The sequence below is a fragment of the Protomyctophum bolini genome (genome assembly GCF_963924005.1).
Source record: "Protomyctophum bolini genome assembly, chromosome: 9".
Taxonomy (NCBI): domain Eukaryota; kingdom Metazoa; phylum Chordata; class Actinopteri; order Myctophiformes; family Myctophidae; genus Protomyctophum; species Protomyctophum bolini.
In genome coordinates, this window is record NC_137870.1 from 35,689,430 (window position 1) to 35,708,920 (window position 19,491).

A 19,491-nucleotide genomic window follows, 5' to 3' on the forward strand; every position below is an offset into this window, starting at 1 on the left:
GAGCTTCTGCCTATAGGCCTACCTTTTCGATTGCTGTAAAAGAAAATGTTTAATTGTAATGTCTCTCTGAAAAAAGATCGAAATAAAGTATTCATACCTTTGTCAAAGGGTGCTGTATGCACCTTTAACGATAGGGGCTAGAACCATTGTGCAAATGGTGCTATAGGCTATTAATAAGCTACTTATTGATGATGAACTAACATAATTCATGAGTGACATTTGTGCACCTGTTTTGTTTGGGCAGGCCCCATAGGCACACACATATACTCAACTCCATTACACAAGTCATTCTCCCCTCCATAGTCCATACAAATAATTAACTGGCCATTTAGTGACATCAGCAACAGGTAGTGGCATTCTACAAGTCTTCTGGACAACATGCTACAGAAATAATTCACACCTTATTTTACAATGTTTTATAGTCATGTATGCTCTCATATGTGGTCGGAAAAAAGATAGAAAACAATTAATTGTGAAAATTATGTTTGTTATGTCAGCAAAAGATCTGGTTTCTTAATCTCATGTCTCCTCTCACCACAGCCAGGTAGAGTAGTAAGTGGCCATCTTGAGTAAAATAAATCACAACCCTGTTTATTTTCAACCCTGTTATAGTATTATTGTAGGCCTATATAAAAATCATCGTACATCATCATGCGTCATCTCATTCCGGCCAATCAGAATTTGCGTCCTCAGTGCTCCTCACCTTCGTCTTCAATGTTTGGGTGTGTTCGGAAATGTGCACCGGGAGTGCACTCGCCTATTAGTTTGCATTGCACAGTGCGCTATTTTCGAGCGCGCCCAATGTGTTACGCAATGTTTGTGTTTACACAAACACTCAAAATTGTCCATTCATTGTCAATGGGATTTAAATATTAATATAAGAAATATTAATGTAATGCTCTAATGCTTAATCCTAGGGCCAGCCCTGGTGCACAACAACAAGTTGATAATAAACCAAGGTGTTTGATTCATCTAAACATAAGCAATACTCTTCAGAACAGGTGCCCTCTTTATAAACATGCAAGGGTACCCAACAACAGCCACACAGCTATGATTAAATAAGCTAATAACACCTACAACGGTTGTTGGGGGGTATTAGTTCAGCCTACTTGTTGGAGTGACGGGTCACATGAGCCCTAGGGGGATGGGCACAGAGTTTGTGAGGGTGGTGTGTGTGTGTGTGTGTGTGTGTGTGTGTGTATGTGTGTCTTTAAGAGTTTACTACCACCACCACCACCACCACATTCACTCACACAACTGAAAGTTTGGTAACTTTGGGAGGCCACAAGCGAGAAGTGGTGGGACACCGACCGATGGACTGGATGAATAGAAGAGAGCGAGAGAGAGAGAGAGAGAGAGAGAGCGAGAGAGAACACGGGGATATCAACAGAATGCGAAGCAGCAACGTGCCATGATCAACAGACAGAGAGAGTTTTGCTTGTAGTAGCGACTCGAGGACCGGAGTTGCGCATGATCCTGCACTAAGTGCAGCTTGACTCTGAGAGAGAGAGGCTTTAACATTTCTCAATGGAAGGGAACTTTGGTTGGCAGCGCTGGTGAAAAGCAGAGATTTTTTTTAAGGAGGCATGAACGACTCGGTTCGGTGTCATTTCGATGAGCTTTTCCTCGCGAATCTGCGAAGTAACCCAAGAAAGCGGACAGAGAGCCACTTTAAAAAGGACCGTAACAAAGTATGGGAGACGAACGCACGGGTTTTATTCACATTCACAAACTGAACGGTCGCAAATGGCTCATCGAAATCCAGCGAAAATAATAAAGGGGACGTTATTGATATTACTATGAACTGAACTCGTTGTCTCGCTTATTTAGATTCTCTTTTCCTGTATTGTTCTTCGGTTCAGTTTTGCTTTTTTTAAAGCCGTCTTTTGGAATGTTTGCGAGTTGCGTCCCTCCGGTTTCATTCGGTATACTAGTGCTGTGCGCTCTGCTGCTCGCTACGGGACTCAGGGGTTCTGAACTCAGGGTTCGGGTTCGACTCACCGACGGTCTGATCACAGAAGAGGTGCTGGAAGCGGACAGCGACAAAGACATCATATCAGTAGAGTTCAAACAGGGAGATGGGACACTGATCACTTTTGTAGCAGACTTCAAACAGGTGAGGGGTGTGTGTGTGTGTGTGTGTGTGTGTGTGTGTGGGGGGGGGGGTCCTGTTTTTAAATGACATCAGAATGTAGGCTACTAAATGTACTAATGACCCTTGGATGTTGTTTTTGCCACCTATATTTACGTAAATTACATTCTAGTAAAGTGGAGTCAATATAGCTGCTTTTACTGCAGTGCTCAAGGACCCCCAGCGGGTCCCTAGTCGGTTCCAGGGGTGCCCCCTTTAAGTGACTGATAGTTAATCTGCTTTAGTTAATAACTTAATAATAGTTTAACGTAACCATTATTAGTCTACTGTGCAATTAAGTACAGCTAAAGATAGTACAATAATGGCTTATACCTACATACAGGCCTATACCTAAGATAGTAGGGATTGTGGACATACCAAGTCATGTCTCAGTCAGTCACGATAAAAATGTCCTTCAATTGGGTCCCAGAGTAAAAAGTCCTATAAATAATCGTATTAAATGGGGTTCCATAGTCTAATGCATATCAAATTAGGTCCCTTGAGATTAAAAATCACACCCGTGTGAAGTGAGGGGCGCTCTTATCATCTTAAAACATCAATTACAACATAATTTTAAAGCAACGTGTGCTAATGTTTGTTTTAGTCCTCAAAACAAACATTAGATTTCTCTTCATTGTCTATGGCGTTTTCTTAAACAAACATCATTGAAAAACAAACATTAAAGCCATATATAGGAGGGGCTAGCGCCCCTCACAAATCACACCTGTGTGAAGTGAGGGGCATTAATATATTAAAGTCTAACTCATGTTGATTAGGTGATGTAATGGTGATGTAAAACAAACCGTGCCAACACAAACATTAAGAGACAATATGACTATGAGTTACTTTATAACGTAAATTGTCCCTTCATTGTCAATGGCGTTTACAAAACGAACATTAAACCTGTGTCCCCTCAAAAAGAAGGTTCAAATTTGACAGCCACTGTCTTACAGCAATGACATCACTCTGCATTGTGCATGCCCATTTGGCCTGCACCAGGATATCAATAAGCTTTCCTCAACAAATCTAAGAAATGTTGCCATGTTGGCACTATGATTACTTTTCCACGTGGGTGTTAAGATGGGCACCACAAGTAGCCTACACTACAGGATGAAAAGAGTAAATGCTTTCTCTTTATTAGTCTGACTCTGACTTGGCACTAATATTGTGACTTCTAACATTTCTTTAGCAAATTCCAAAGTCTGTGAGGCAATGAGGCTTGATAGCCTTTTGCGTTAAGGAGAATTGTCCCATATGTGTCTTGGACACACACCAGCTGCCTGCCACATGAAAATGCATACAATTAATAGTGCAGTTTTAAGCATGCTTTGTTTTTAACAGCATATGGTGCATTCAAGTACATTTGAAAATACATGTAAGACACACACAACACACCTCTCCGGACCTATCTAAAGCCTAAAGAGAAGCTGCCCACAAGCCTAGGACACATACTCAGCGTATGTGTTAGGTTTGTGGGCAGCTCAGAACCAGTAACTCCCACATGAACAAGTATGCTCAGCTCACACACGGGACCCTATCTTGCGTGCCTTACCCTAGACCAGTGGTTTCTCAAACTATGGTGCGTGTGAGCGCCATCTAGGGGGTGCACGACATGAAAAGGCTAATGGTGGTCAGGTGGTGCTATAGTTTTGTTACTTGCACAAGCAGAGCGCGCAACTAAGTACTGTAATCAGCTGCGTTGGCCGACGTGTGTGTGTGTGTGTGTGTGTGTGTGTGTGTGTGTGTGTGTGTGTGGGGGGGGGGGGGGGTGTAAGAATGGTGGTCCCTTATTGGCTGTTGATGGTGACGTAACTCAGGGTTGGTATAAGGTCAACAACGGGTCTAAAGGATTTAGAACAGAAAACATTAGTTAGTAGCAGTACTAACAGTACTCTGGTTGCACACAATATAGGCCATACATTGCCTGCTTGTGTGCAAAGCGCAAGTTGGCAGCTCGACAGAGTGCATTTCTAGTTTTAAATAATATTAACTTATTATGCCAAGTATATGCAGAATACAGCCTATGCTGCTTATATATGCCATATTCAGGTTCATATATGTGGATAAATAAGAAATATATGTCTCTACATAGCTTATATTTCCATGTGGGGGGTGCGTCAGCTGGGTCGGGACATAACAGGGAACCACTGCCCTAGACATACCAACAGTCCTACAGTCATTAGTCAGACACACCCATGCTGCACAGCTGCAGGCTAGAAATCACCCGTGCTGCAGGTTAAAAATCACCCATGCTGCAGGTTAAAAATCACCCGTGCTGCAGGTTAAAAATCACCCATGCTGCAGGTTAAAAATCACCCATGGCTTCAGACATGTATGGCGGGTTACAACTAAAACATGCTGTGGGTTAAAATCCACCCGTGGCTTCCTGTGAGGTGTTGTCTGACTGTTAGTATGTCTAACTAAACGCATGCACCCGGGTTGTGAGTTGTAGCTACTACAGGATCTGATCTTGCGAAGTTGCGTGCCGCCTTACCCGGCACGCAAGATCAGGTCCTGTGAGTGTCCAGAGTGCATACATGGTCACCGTCTCCCCCACAGATATGCACCCCACCACTGACTCCGTAGCCTCAGTCACAACTCACGACCCAAGTACTCCCAGAGACGTGAGTGGGCCACCTTTAGCATTCTTCTAAAAGTGGTAGTGTGTGGATCAAGTATCACTCACTGGGGGAACATTTCACTATCTCCTTCGTGATGGTCTGAAACCTGAGAGGGTTTTCTGTCTTCAACAATCACTACTACCACACGTCGGAGACACCTACATAAGTTATGCTAAGTTATGCTCCTGTGTCAGTGTCGCAGAACAGAAAATAGCGGCTCTATAATAAGCTCACTACGCACCATACATTATGAGCTTATAGATCGGCTATTTCCGGTCCCCGCCAGTGTCATAACGACGAAGTATAAATGGGGACTTGAAAATGTCAGTCCCTGGGTGGACGCAATAACCCAATCACACACTGTGGTAGTCGTGGCACTCTGGCGACTGACGGTGCTGAAGGCATGTGTCTGTGATGGTTACCGTCACACTGCGGGCTGACAGGCTGGCGAGATGTAAAGGGGGGAGATTTACCAGGATTAAGTGGGCATGTCTGACCTTTTTGATCTGGACGTCTGCTTCACTAACCAAAACAGCTAATTTAGACTTGAAAGAGAAGAGGCGGCCAGGGCCAATCATTGGTGACACGCCAAGACAAAGACACGCCGGAGCAGCAGGGAGCCACGGGTTAGTTCTGAAGACCCAAAAGGTTTTAGGGAAGTAGGCCTCGTAGGGGCGTCCGGCTTTACCGTCTCGCATGTGTAAAAACGCTCGTACAGATGGTTCGGGTTATTTGAATCAAGTCGTCTTAGATCACTTTGGTTTTCTGCTTCCTGATTTAGCCTATCAGTTCCACTCGCAGGCGTCTCTCTCTCTCTCTCTCTCTCTCTCTCTCTCTCTCTCTCTCTCTCTCGCTCTCTCTCTTTCCATTCCTCCATGTGGTTTTCATCCTGACTCTCGCAACAGTATCTCCAAGATTTATGGAAAGTTGGATGAACTGTGACTTCCAGCTGCCATGTGAAATTTACGGTCCAGAGGAGCCACATGTGGGAAGAAGAGTGTTTAAACAGGGACGTCAAACAATGGGGGAGGGGGCAGGGGGGGTCATAAAGAACTGTAGCAGCCAGAGGAGGGCAGTTGGTGGGGTGGGTAGGTATTGCACAGGTCGACGTTCTTGTCGAGGTGCGATATGTGTTTCGTTCCCCTAAATCAGTGGCTGTCTGACCGTGGTTAAAACCACTTTCACCCTGGGGCGATCCGATGTTTAGCGAGCGTATGACGTTGTGGGCTCTAATGCCTGGCAGTGAGTCCCCAGTTCGATTCCTGGCCGGGTGGATCATTTGCTGCATGTCACTCACTCTCTCTCCCTGTGTTTCCAGTGTTTCTACTAAATTAAATAAAAGCTCACAAAAAGACTCAAAACCAGTTTGTTTTCTTCACAAAATAACCAATCTACAAGCTCACATGTTGAGACCTGGGAGCTGGGAGTATGTTGGCTATTTTAGAAAACATTCAAATAGAGCTCGAGTTGTTAAAGCAGTGTGTTGCATTACACGGCCCTCCCCAAGAATAATAATTCCGCTGAATGTGAGATTTGTTTTTTCCAGGAATCTTTGTGCACGCGTTTGATTGTTTTGTGCCACATTCAAAGCACTTAACAGCAGGATGTATCCCTGACCCTGAAAAGTACTTGATGGTAAAGAAAATAATGTGATTGGCGTGGAGTTGCTCACGGTAGTTAGTACACACAGTGTATATAAGCGAGTGTGAATCATCCAAAGTTTGCTGAGTTGCTCAACGCTCTGTGGCTTCCCGTACGGCCGGCTCATTGTCCATGGGCAAATGTGTAACGGCAGGCAGACAAATCCGAAAATGTGCTTCCCTTCCATTTGAAGTAGAGATTGTTTTTTTTCTCCCTCACTGGACACTGTGGGAGGAATTGGTAACGCACACGGCTCTCTCAGACCTTGAACAGAACATAAACTCCTCTCTTGGAGGATAATCAAATGAAAATGTCTCGCATATTTGAGAGGTTTTAACAAATGGCTATTGGGTCTCTATACCTCTCCAGATGCAGCGACCTTTAGTCAGAGAGCTCTAATCTTTCATCAGAGCGTTGGTGCGCTGGCCGTGTCATAACGCTGTGTCACTCAGACCCCAAAATACTGTGTTTGATCAATGCAGGAATGTTGGTGACTTCACCGACATCCCAGATGTAAAGAAACTTCAAACATTTTCCATGTCTGAGGCATGTTACAGTAAATCTTAGTTCCTCCTTTTTTTATTTTTTTTGTTGTTAAAAGCAGATGAGACAAAGTAAACGGACAAACCACTGCCACCACCCTATAATGATGCTGGTTGGGTCAGGTGAGCAACAGATGTTTTCAATCCACTTGACACTCAATCTCACACTATCATGTTGAACGTCTGGGCCTTTAACTGTAAACAATGGCGCAGAGCCGTGAATGAGACACATCACAGCTCTTTTAATAATAATCCTGTTCTTTATCTTTGCCTTACAAGCCAGATAGTGTTTCAACCAGGACTTGTTTGGCCCCCGAGGCCAGCTCATCCTATAACTGCATATATCCTGAGCTGGATGCTTTTTTATGAATACAGTATAAGCTGGCCTGAAAATGAATTGGTGATTCTTTACACACGCAATTGTGTGAGCGTCTGTGTAAAAAAAAAAAAAAGAAGAAAAAAGGCAGTAGAGTCAGGGGTGGGGTTGGGAGGTTAGGTTGGTTGGCCTTTCTGTGTGCCCTCCCTTTGGGATATATCTATGACCCACTTTGGCAGGTGCCCATCCCTAGTTCTTTCAAAGCCTTTTGCGTATCACCCGACAACTGGACAATTAAGTGGCTGAAAACTTGAACTTGTGATACTGTAGTGCTTTTTTTTTTGTTTTTCGCTTTTGTGTAGGTGACTTATTTGCAATTCATGATATCCTTTTTAATTTGTGGGAACTAGCCCTCGGCGTGGAGTTTTTTCTTGCTCGTCGGTGAATCTGTTTCAAATCAGTGCAGTCACCATGTCGTGTATGCTTTGTTTGCTGCCGTTCTTCACGGCCACACCTTGCCTCCCATCCTTGACACAACTCCCTCCCAACCCCCCCTCCCACCCCACTGCCTTTTGCACAAACTTGTTAAGTCCTTTTTTTTTTTATGGACCAGTGTCACCGTTTCCCAGAAATGTCTGTGGTTTCAGATGCCATTGAGGAAACATTAGAATGCACAAAAATCTTCCTACCACCCCCTGCTGCCGTGACTCATCCTCAAGTGACTAAAAGTCATTGAACTCTTCCATCCACCCGTGTGATAAGTAAAGCTTATCTCGGTTATACTTTTCACATTCCACGGCGTGATTGAATAAAAAGTGAACCTCAAAAATGTTATTATTATTATTATACTTATTTGAACAAGCATCTTGATGCTTAAGACATTCTGTTATTAGGCCTTTAAGTGGCAATGGTCCTTGAAAGAGTTGTACTCCTACGCAGGTTTGTGTTGGCTATGGCTCAGCTGCATGTGGGGGAGAGAGGCAGGCAGGCGGGCGGGCGCTGCACAGATACTGAGCTTATTGCATAATGATTAATGAAGCACAGAAAGCAATTCATGGGAATCTGTTGAGAGAACCGACTCTCCCTTTTCTACTGTCTGTTGGGAAAGGGGCATGGCAAAACGAACCATCTTAGTGTGTAAATCTGTTATTTCTTTGGTAAGGCGTGCGTGCATGTGTGTGCGCAAAAGGCAAAACGAACCATCTTAGCGTGTAAATCTGTTATTTTTGAGTGGTGCAACCACTCCTACAACCAGCAATGTCCTGCATATGTGGCAGTGGTCATGAGCACGAGTATGTGACTTATTAGTACCAGTAGGGGGCGCCAGAAACTGAGAGCGATAGTGCTGTCCCTGCTGCCTGCTAATGAGAGAGAGAGAGAGAGAGAGGTGGGGGGGGGAATTGCACCACTCAGTTCACACGGGTGTGATTTTTTTGGTAAGATAAGTTTGTGTGTGTGCGCACAAACTTTGTCCTAACAAAAACATTAATTGCCATTGACAATGAATCGACAATTTTGAGTGTGTAAAGAAATTGCGTAACACAAACATTGGAGACGAAGGTGAGGACGCAAATTCTGATTGGCCCGGAATGACATGATGTACGGTGATAAGAGTGCCCCTCACTTCACACGGGTGTGATTTCTATGTTATTATTTGGTACGTGACACCTGTGTGATGGAGAGTACAAATTAGCCCTAAGCTTGAATTATTTGGCACTTTGTGAGCCACACGTGTGGCGAGCTTCTAGATCGGCTGTTTTCAGCTAAATGGTGTGGAATACAAAACAAAGGAGGGGGCCTACTATAGACCATTGGGGGTCTATGAAGTTGAACAGGTTGTTTTTGTTTTGTTAGAAACAATAAGGGTCTGTGAGATATCCAGTCTTTTTCCAGTTTGTATTCATTTAAAAGAATGTGAGTGTATGAATAATAATTACTGGCTTTTGGCAGCGTGCAATGTACACACATTATACCTGAAATAGCACATAGGACGATGATAGCCTGTTTGTTTAGGATGAAGACCGCTGGGTGGGTTTGTTATTCACTTCATCTGTTTCTGTCTTTTCCACATCGCTCATTGTCGAAAGACGGTTTCCGAACAGTCACTACAAGAGCCCTTTCTCCTACCTTTTGTTCTCTGCTGACTCTGTATCACAGAGGGCCGGTCGGCTTCTATGGGTTCGCTGTGGCCCCTTGGAGGCCCCCACCCCCGGGCCTCCCGTGGCCCCTCTGGTTGATGTCTTTATCCTTTATCCCTGATCCCACCAGCAGGCCAGATGTTGGCCTCTCTGCTGCTGATAATGAAAAGGCTTCCTATTGACCCATTCCCACAATCTGTCCAAGGCGGGAGGTGAGAGAGGCCACGACACTCCGGGAAAGACACTGGAAGGACTTATTTCGGAGCCTCCCTCCTAGTCCTAGTCCTACCCCCCCCCCCCCCCAAATCGTCCCTGTCAAAGGATTTGGGACACCGTCCTTCACAGTAGTGCAGTGTGGCTGTATAGCTTCTGCTATACCTTATACTGGGACCACTCACCATGGCTTACAGACAGTTACAGATAAGCAGCCAATGGAGAAAGTTAATCACTTAAGCTCTGTTAGTTGGTTGGTGATTAGTTGGTTTATTTGAATTGCAAACCAAAAAGGATGCATGTTGGTTAAAGCAGTTAAAGTGGCTTGTTTCTATGAACATGTCAGATCAGTCTCATAGCATATCACCTTTTGTGATCTATGAGCTTGTAGGTTTGCTATTTGTGAACATTTTGCAAATCTTTGAATATTCAATATATACACATATACACATACACATACACACACACACACACACACACACACACACACACACACACACACACACACACACACACACACACACACATGGGTTTTCAACTGGTGGTCTGTGGACCACTGGTGATCCGTTGCATGTGGTCCCTGGACCCTGACCATGCATTTAGTACAGGGAAGTATTATGTTGTCGGTTACTGGGAAGTCTGACGTGAAGAATCTCCACAGAATCTCAAGAGAAACTGTACCGGATTGCCTGGTTGAGTCACCATAATGATTAAATGTGCCCATATTAATCAATCAATGTCCCGTCTGCTCGCTGCTCGTTCATACATGTTCATACAGGTTGCAATGAACAGCATCATGAGTTTAATCTGGAAGGTTCATTTCCCCCCACACCAAGACCATAACCATATCCATATCCCCCCCTCCCAACACAACAGTGGTCCCCAGGTTGATTCTCAGTCAGGGTGGTTGTCCCTGGTTCATAAGTTGAAAACCCCTGATATATATAGTTTTACTCTTAAATCTTTGCTTTGGGGGTCCCAGGAACTAAATATTTTGAGATGGGGGTCGGCAGCCAAATACATATCATTTTTGGGGTCCTTTACAAGAAAAGGTTTGAGAATCGCTGATATAGCATGTTAGGATTTAGAAGACAATTGTAGAATCGGCCTCAGGGCTTAACAAAGGGGTGAATTCCGCCAAGGCTCATCTTGTCCTTAAATGTCCGGTCTCTCCTTTGTCATCTCGTTGGCTATCTCCTGTTGCTTACGTGGAAGTCAGATGTGATTTGACCTGTTGTTGTGGCTTTTATAATGATAGTTTAGTTGCTTCTTCTGGCGCTAAACTTAGAAAAGTGCATAACTGAGGTGCAGCTGTTGTGTTACACATTTCATTTCACTTATGACCTTTAAGGTGTTTACAAAATAAAAGATAAGATCTATATAAAATCTATATCATTTAGTTGATGATGCCTCATTCCTAGCTTAATGCTGGCTTTAATTATTGAAAAATCAGCGTTCCAAAATCCAAATAAGTGGCTTTATCGCCATTGCTTTCTGTGTAGGTGTACTCATGTCATGACAAAAACAACTTAGTTCGAAAAAACAAGAAATATATTTCCGGGTGAATTACTCATACACAAAATAAAAGTCCCCAATTTACACCCAGGTGTGAAAAAGAGGATGTATGTTCGGTACGCCCAATCTCACGTACCATTCACCAAACATGTTGTACTGAATTCATAATTCTGTGCGTATCGCGGCTGTAGCTCATTTCGCGTTTCACCCGGTGTCGCCTGGTGTAATAGAACATCCACGACCCATTTTAGCTCCATATAAGGTAGGTGAATACACAAAATTCCCATTGACAATGAGTGGAGACTTTTACGATATAGCCTATTGTCTGAGCTAGTGTCTATTTTTCTGAGCAAATAGACATGTTACGTCGTGATGATGTACGATGATATCACACCCGGTGTGATCAAAATCTGCGTTGTTTTGCTTGATGAATCGGGCCCATTGTGTCCTTAAGGGGTTTGTAAAAAAGAAAAGAAAATAGTATAGATTTATATTCGCACATACATCAGGAATCCTTTCAAATCCCTTACTGAAACTTTTTGTTAAATACAGTAGTAGAACAAGCGAGGGGAACTTTTTCTCCTCTATGCAGAAAATAGTGTAGATAGCTTTTAATGCACTTGGTGGCACATTGGCAATACTGAAGATTTGGGTTGAAACTATTCAATAAGAGAGTAATCCTCCAGTCCTGAGCCTATTGATTCTAAATAACAGGCCTTCTCACTGGTTATTGAACCCCAAACCTGGCAATCTTTTTAACGTATACAACATCACCTCCATCGCTAAATCCCTGGAAAGGAGGAAGGAAGAGACCTGGGGAGCTCATTAGCTGGTGTCCTCAAGGATATTGTGGAAGCACGCTCAAGGCTGTGTGATTTATCTTTTTGAGAACATAAACTTTAGCTGATAAAAAGCATATGCTTGGCAATAAAAGAGCAGGAATACTCTGCAAAAACCCACCAAATTTATTTGACTCCGAGTCTAATCAGTCTCTGTGTAATATTATTCATGTCTGTTTTCGTCCAGAAACAACATTCACATGTCAAAACTGACTTGAAAAAGAATTTGACACATAAACAAGTTAAATCTCGGGAGAAAAGAGATGCCTAAATAAGTGCCATTTCATCATACCAAAGCTTTTTAATCAAAGCTAGATTTAAGTGTTAATTGTGGTATTTTGTTTCCAAGGCTTTGATAAGAACTTCTTTAATTCCAGTCTTTTAATGAGTTGTATCACCGTGTTCAATAGCTTGGCCATACGCTACTACAGTCATATTCATAGCAAGATATGAGTGGTGGACAGTAACCAGTGGTGGACAGTAATAAAGTACATTTACTTTAGTAGGCCTACTCTATACTTAACTTGAGTATTTGTATTATTGGTCATACTTATGACATTCACTCTACATTTCAAAGACAAACAATATGATTTGAGGCATTTCGTTCAAAAAGGGCCACACTTGCAAACTTTAGATGTCAATCTTAGCCAACCATGATAGAATATTAAAACAAAATCTCACAGATCTGTCATTATCCCATGACTATAAAGATCATGTGTACCGATTTGCATAACATTTTGGATAAAATCTAATTAAAAAAAGGACTAATTCACTTTCACACAAGTCGGCCTCCTGGTGATGCTATAAAACACAGATTTTAAAAATGCAGGCCAGATGTTTTTCGTTGGGCTATAGGGAGTGTGCATACAAACCTTTATGCAGATTGGTGCAGTTATAGGTGAAAAATGTCGAGTAAGGAACAGTTTCACCGCAATCGGACGCTGCGTTCATGATTTGCAGCATTTTGTTCTCAACAGGCCGGTCGTGAAAACTTTAGATCGTATCCAATCAGGATGGAATATGAAAACTCTTAACAGATCCGTGTTGTTCACATTACTATTAGATTTTGCGAGAACTTTTAACACCTATGATTCTAAAAACGTGTATACATGTCTTCTCTTCTCAAACCGGGATGTGCCTTGGACGTTTATACACGTCTTTAGGTCCTTTTAAATTAATGATATAAAACGGGATCGCTGTATTCCATTTTTTGATAGGGCCGTTGCTACGCCTTGTGCAGCTCTCCCGGACATGTTATGCGCTGCATGCACGCAGCCGCTCACTTCCTTGTTTACGCCCTGACAAATTCTCTGCTATTCTCTCTGAATCTATGGCGCTGTCCATGGTTTGGATCAGAGTGCCGTGGTTCTGTCCTCATTCCTGACTTAACCAAGCATCTCCTTTGGAATATTAACCCATTTAGACCTGAGGACGATTCTACAAATGTCTTCGAAATCATGACAGTTTTCTGATAAACCTCTGTTTCTATGTCAGTGGTTCTCAAACCATTTCATGTCAAGGACCCCTAGAATTATTTGTATTTGGCCTCCAACCCCCATCTCAAAATATGTTGTTCCAGGGACCCCCCTCCCAGAAGCAAAGATTTGAGTTAAAAATGTTCGCTCTGAAAGGATATATATTCCAAATTTGCGCCACATTTTCATGATTTTTCAAAAATAGCAGACCTACAAACTTGTAGAACTTGTAGATTTTTCTATGGAGAGTATGCACATGCATGATTTTCCCATCAGGACATGCCCCACTTGAGTGGCAAAGCAGCATGGAGGGTTGGAGTTTGGAAGCACTCATTGGAAATCACTCAACCGTCCTGCGTACCACCTGTTTCTAAATGTCACAATCTAGGAGGCAGCAAAATGTTGTGTTGTTGAAAACAAGCACTTCCAAACTCTGACACTTAAAAATAATCAAATGCAGGGCATTTATTGACAGAAAGTAGCTCATAACGTTTCTATGGTGGATTTTTATTAAACGAAATAAATAACGGGTAAATAATATCAAAAATGTGGAGTGTGCTGTGCATACAACGTTTTACACAGATCGGTGCAGTTATAGGTAAAACCACCCGCGTGAAGTGAAGGGCGCTCTTATATCATCGTACATCATCATGCATCATCTTTGACAATTTCTCCGTTCATTGTCGATGGCAAATATGAGACGTGGGGACAAGATGGCGTAAATATTCCCTTCATTGTCATTTAATGTTTGTGTTGCGGACATTTTGTGGAGACAAAAGCTGTATATAGGAGGGGCTAGCGCCCCTCAAAAACACAAATCTGTTATAGCGGCACCTTTTTTTCTCCAAATCAGCCTCATGGCCTGGCATTAATGGCCTCTGCCTACTAGTAGGAATGTGAGTATTTGTCCACGGAAATCGAACGCTGTGTTCATGATTTGAGGCATTTTGTTCAAAACGGACCAATCCTGCAAACTTTGGATGGCGATCTTATAGCCGATCGGGATAGGATCTGGACAATCCGAGAGATCCATGTTGATCAAATGACTATAGAGATGGTGTCCACCGCTGGACTGTTAGTAGTCATCGTTGCTGTTTATGCCTCATCTATCGAGCCTCATTTCCTTGCCGGTTAGCACACCGGTTTGTCTTTCTCCCCCTCATTTCCTGCATACAAAGTGTCCCAAAACAGTTTGGGCTGTCTTGATAATTGCTTACACATTCTGTGCAAGTGAATGGATCCCTCACACTGGCTTGCCCATAACTCCCACAAACACACAATAAGTACTTAAAGGTCTGGAGTCAAGGTTTCCACCTCGTATGCCGGCTATGTAGCAAGGCAGCCAACTCCTAGGGGCATAAGAAATGCACCATAAAATCCTGAGCATTGGTTACTTTACAGCTGCAATCCGGAAATTGTTTTAGTGAAGACAATGCTATTTTCACCAATCTGCGTGGCACAAAAAAGTTCGGAAACTCAACTTTATTTCTCCCATTTAATAATGCCAATTGGTATCATATTTTATTTGTGGAATGAGCAACACAGCTATACATACAGGTCTTCCACACACTACTGATGCCCCTGCCACTATATATGCACTGTTTTTTCCTTATTGCTGTGAGAGAGTGCAATCATCCAATCCACCAAGCAACTGAAAACAATGGTGAATACCAACAGAAAAATATTGCAGGGGGTTCTGACAAAAAAAAGTTCTCATTCCACAAACACCCGAAGCTGTGCCTCGTTTTAAACGTGTCTAATCAACGATAGAAATAAAATATATAATACTGTATATGTATATACAATATAATATACAATACCATTTGGTATTATTAGTTAAGTTTCCAAACCTTTTTGTGGATCTGCAGTGGTACTGGTTAGAGGTGGGTTACACAAAGACAATTGACATCTCTTTTGGGACAAACTTCTGCACACTTTCCAAGCATAACAACAACCTTTCTAAAATGTTGCCGCCAGGTTGGAAGTGTCACCTGCTGTGTGACATCAGAGCTTCCATTGTGGTGAGGAGAGCAGCGGAAGGGAATGTCTTCCATTCAGAGCCATGTTATCGTCTGTCCACTCCACTCCCACTGTTTACTCGTTTGCCTGCTCCTCGGGAAGGCCAGGTGTGACCAGTCCCTCAAAGCTGACTCCACATTCCTGGCGTCGGAGCCTCTGTAATTAGCCTCAACTCAAGCATTTCTTCTCAGCCACAGGACAGGAGGAGCTTTTCTCTCACTCCTTTTGTTTGCTCCCCCCGGTTTCACCCTTTTCTCCCCCAGTCTCCTCCCAACCTGATCTTTAATCCCAAGCTACACCTGTGCCTTTTCACTGGGGTCCCCCCTCATGCACCAAGGTAAATACCCCCCCCCCCCCCCCCCCCCCCCCCCCACACACACACACACACACACACACACACACACACACACACACACACCATCGCAAACGCATGGTAATCCCTCCCCCCTTGTGTTGTTTTTAAGGGGGAATCTGAGACATTAGGAATGTGTGTGGAGGAGGGATGCCGAGAATGGACAATTTAGTTCCTGTTTCGTTGAACAAATAAATGGTTGAAGGACTCGAGTGGAGGGTTATTCGATTGTGCACACTGAAGCAGGGCCAGGGGTTCCAAAAAAAGTTTTCCATACCAAAGACCCCCCAACTAGCCATAGTTTCTGGCCCCCTATTGTGAAATGTGCTTTTTGATATGCTACTTTTGAAAGGTTTTGCCAATGCTAGAAGGATTTAGACAATAATGTCATGCCCAAAAATAGGGACACCAGGTGGAGAGTGGTTCATTTGTCTCAATAATCTTCTATTAAAATCTGAGTTTTAATTTAATTTAATAGGTCATTTCCTTTCCAATCGCCCCTCCCTCCCACACACACTTTCAGAACCTGTACACTATAGTGTGCCATCTGTCTGAACAACACAGATGAGGCCGTCTCTCCCCCCCAGCCCCCACCCACATAGATCACATATCAATCCTTGAAAAGATTGTATATGCACCTTGTACAGTTTAATTAGCCACACAAAGTCTGTCACATAGATTTATAGGCACGCTGTAATCCTTTTTAATTAGTCATCAGAGCGTGGGTGACCAACAGGCCTCCGCAGTCAGTCCGTCAGCCTTATCAACAGACAGGGTCTTAGAGGGGATTGGAAAACAGGAAGGGCCTCTTACCCCGGGGACCGCCTCTGGCTGTGTGTGTGTGTGTGCGTGTGTGTGTGTGTGTGTGTGTGTGTGCGCCTGTGTGCGTGTGCGTGCAAGCGAGCGTGAGTTGGCATGGTTAACATGGTGTCCAAAGTGAGACTTTAGTGTCTGGGAACATTCACTTCAGTGGAGTAGCTGCTGAACCTTCGGTGAAAACAACCTGCTCTCTTTTCAATGAGAGCCCAATGTTTTGGCTCCGCACGCACGCACGCACGCACGCACGCAGCTCTTATTTTCACAGCCAATAAACCAACAAGTATATTCTCTCTGCACTCGGTGTTTGGCTAGCCTGGTTACAGCTACCAGGACGGAGAATGCTCACTGTAAATGGCACCTTTTGACCATCTGAATAGGCTTTTGTGCACCTCTTTAAATAATCTCTCCCACCAAAGGTAACCACCCATGAAATGGTCCGCTAGTCCTAGGCCTGTGTAGTGGGCAGGGTTCAATTTGTAAAACAAAACACCACACACACACGCACACGCAGACATGCACGCACGCATGCATGCATGCACGCGCAAACTAAAGCCAGTGGCTCTGAGTCCTTTGAATTTTGAGTACTCCAAATTTGACATGCATTGATTAGACCACGGACCCCCATCTGATACCATGTTTTGAATCTCTTTAATTTCAATGTAATATTCTCAGTGGTAAATTAACGGTCTATTTGGTTCCACACGCACTCTCTCACAGTACGTTTTAACAGGAATGCGTTTTTTGTCTATGGGACCCGGCGACTACCAGCGAATAGGCGATGGTCGAAAAGTGTGTGGAGCAACGTCGCCCGAAAAGATACAAATGATTCATCTTTTGGGACGATTGGGCCATGTGTCGGCCGATGCTCACCCGCTGCTAAAACGTACCGTCAGAGTTACAGACCCGTAAGGGGCCATTCGGATCTCGGACCCTGGTGGTCCCCGGAAACGACGTTGAGACCCAGTGACTTAAAGCCTCAGTTATACTTGGTTGCGTGCCAGTCTTGATAACAGATCTATACAAGCTGCCAACGCGTTGTGTAACTTGAGTATAAATCAGGCTTTTAGCCGTGTATAATAAGTTGTGCAACAAATAGTGAAAATCCAACCCTGGTAACTCTGGGTTTGACCCATTACTCAGGTCGCATGAATACAGAGCACACTGTGTTTGGCTGTTGGCCAGCAGCAGTGGTTTGTCTACCAAGTCTTACTCCCTGGTGTCAAAGAGCAGCGCTGAGGAATCTCTGCTCCGGCGGTTGTGTTCCTTGCTGAGCTGACATTTACACAATCCTGGTCGGTGGCAGACTCAAGGACCCACCGTTTCTTTCTCTGCATGAAATCCTCTAACCTTTTTTGAGAAGGGAAAATATCCTCCCTTTTTAATTTTGAATGTCCGCTGCTACATGGCGATTTCCTCTTGAATGTTGGCCTGTTCAAAGCCTTAATTTCATGTAATTATGTGGAAAGGTCTTTCCTGGGGGTGACGCACTTTGCTGATATAGGCCTTATATTACTACTTGAGGAAATAAACGTGACTGAAAATGACCCTGGGGGCGAAAATAAATCACTTTCAACTCCTCGGTGAAGTAGTCATCTTTTTTAAACGGTGGTTACTTGGGGTGCATGTAAGGTGAACTAAACTTGCATACAGCAATAAAATTGCAGTATCAGGACACTGTCATGTGTTTTATATTCAGAGTTGCCGGCGTGTGTTCTCTTTGGGCTGTATTTTGCGTGTCTTAAGTACCCGGTCGTATTACTTAAGTTAAGACCTGGAGGCGTGATCAATGCCATTTGGCTATTCTGAGTGGCCAAAGAGCATTGCCCACGCCTCCAGGTCTTAAGTTAAGTAATAAGACCTGGTACTTAAGACAGCCCTGAGTCTTGTGTTTTATAATGCGGGTCGTTTGGGAGCTCCGCTGTCCGCTCTTGACAGAATCTGTGTTTTGTCCCCACCGGACAGGGGCAACGAGGACTGCCAGCAGGAGATGGTTTGCAAGCACACCACTTGCGTGCCGTACACACACACACACACACACACACACACACACACACACACACACACACACACACACACACACACACAGTCCTGGCATGGGCATTAGTTAAGTTATCCACTTGGCATAACACTGGCATAAACTATTTTAGGCATGTCATACATTTTCCAAAAATCTCAAATTCTCCCAACTAAAAAAAAAAGGCATATTTATTTTGTTACTTTTCAGGATTCAAATACAAAAATATATAGCAGTTCGGCAAGCTGTTCCACTGTTCCAAGTCTGAGGTTTCTGCATGCCCCACAGCAGTAATACAAGGGGCGCCCGCTGGCCTAGCGGTCCAGGTGCATACCACATATAGCCGCATGCCTGACAGTGTGTTGCGGGTTCGAGCCCCTGATCCGGATGACCTTTGCTACGTGTCATTCCCAGTCTCTCTCTCTCTCTCTCCGTTTCCTGTCTTATCTTCATCTATTTATGTCCCATCAATAAAATGGGACCCATGGGGTCCCAGGCCCGACCACCGAGAGGAAACACTGAAGCCAAATGGACATGGAGGCCGAAAGTATAGCTTTACTGCAGCTTGAGCGGCATTATTGGGCCAATGCGCACGAATGACTCGCGGTGCTCGTTCACGTTTATGGCCCAACGTGATCATGAAAGCTCAGTTGAATTGAATGCAGACATGCAAGACATGGCCAAAGCATTTCCGTGGACGGGTCCCCAGCCAAAAAACGTTGAGAACCCCTGGCGTATAGCCAACCACTTTCCCAACCCGGAAGAAGTGGAGAAAACGCCTCATGCATTGAGGTGAGCAACTCGGTGCAAGTGGATGGGAACCGGTGGCCGTCTCTATTATTCATAGCTCTATGGT

General features: G+C 43.9%; 1 protein-coding gene across 1 annotated transcript in view; it reads left to right on the plus strand.

Moving 5' to 3' along the window:
- The first annotated feature begins 1,318 nt into the window (after positions 1-1,318).
- The window catches only part of oafa (OAF homolog a), a 34,702-nt gene continuing 16,529 nt past the window's right edge, over positions 1,319-19,491 (plus strand). Inside the window, exon 1 of the mRNA XM_080771987.1 lies at positions 1,319-2,116. Within this exon, the coding sequence (XP_080628113.1) occupies positions 1,892-2,116 (225 nt within the window). The 5' untranslated portion in view covers positions 1,319-1,891. The remainder of the gene's footprint in view (positions 2,117-19,491) is intronic.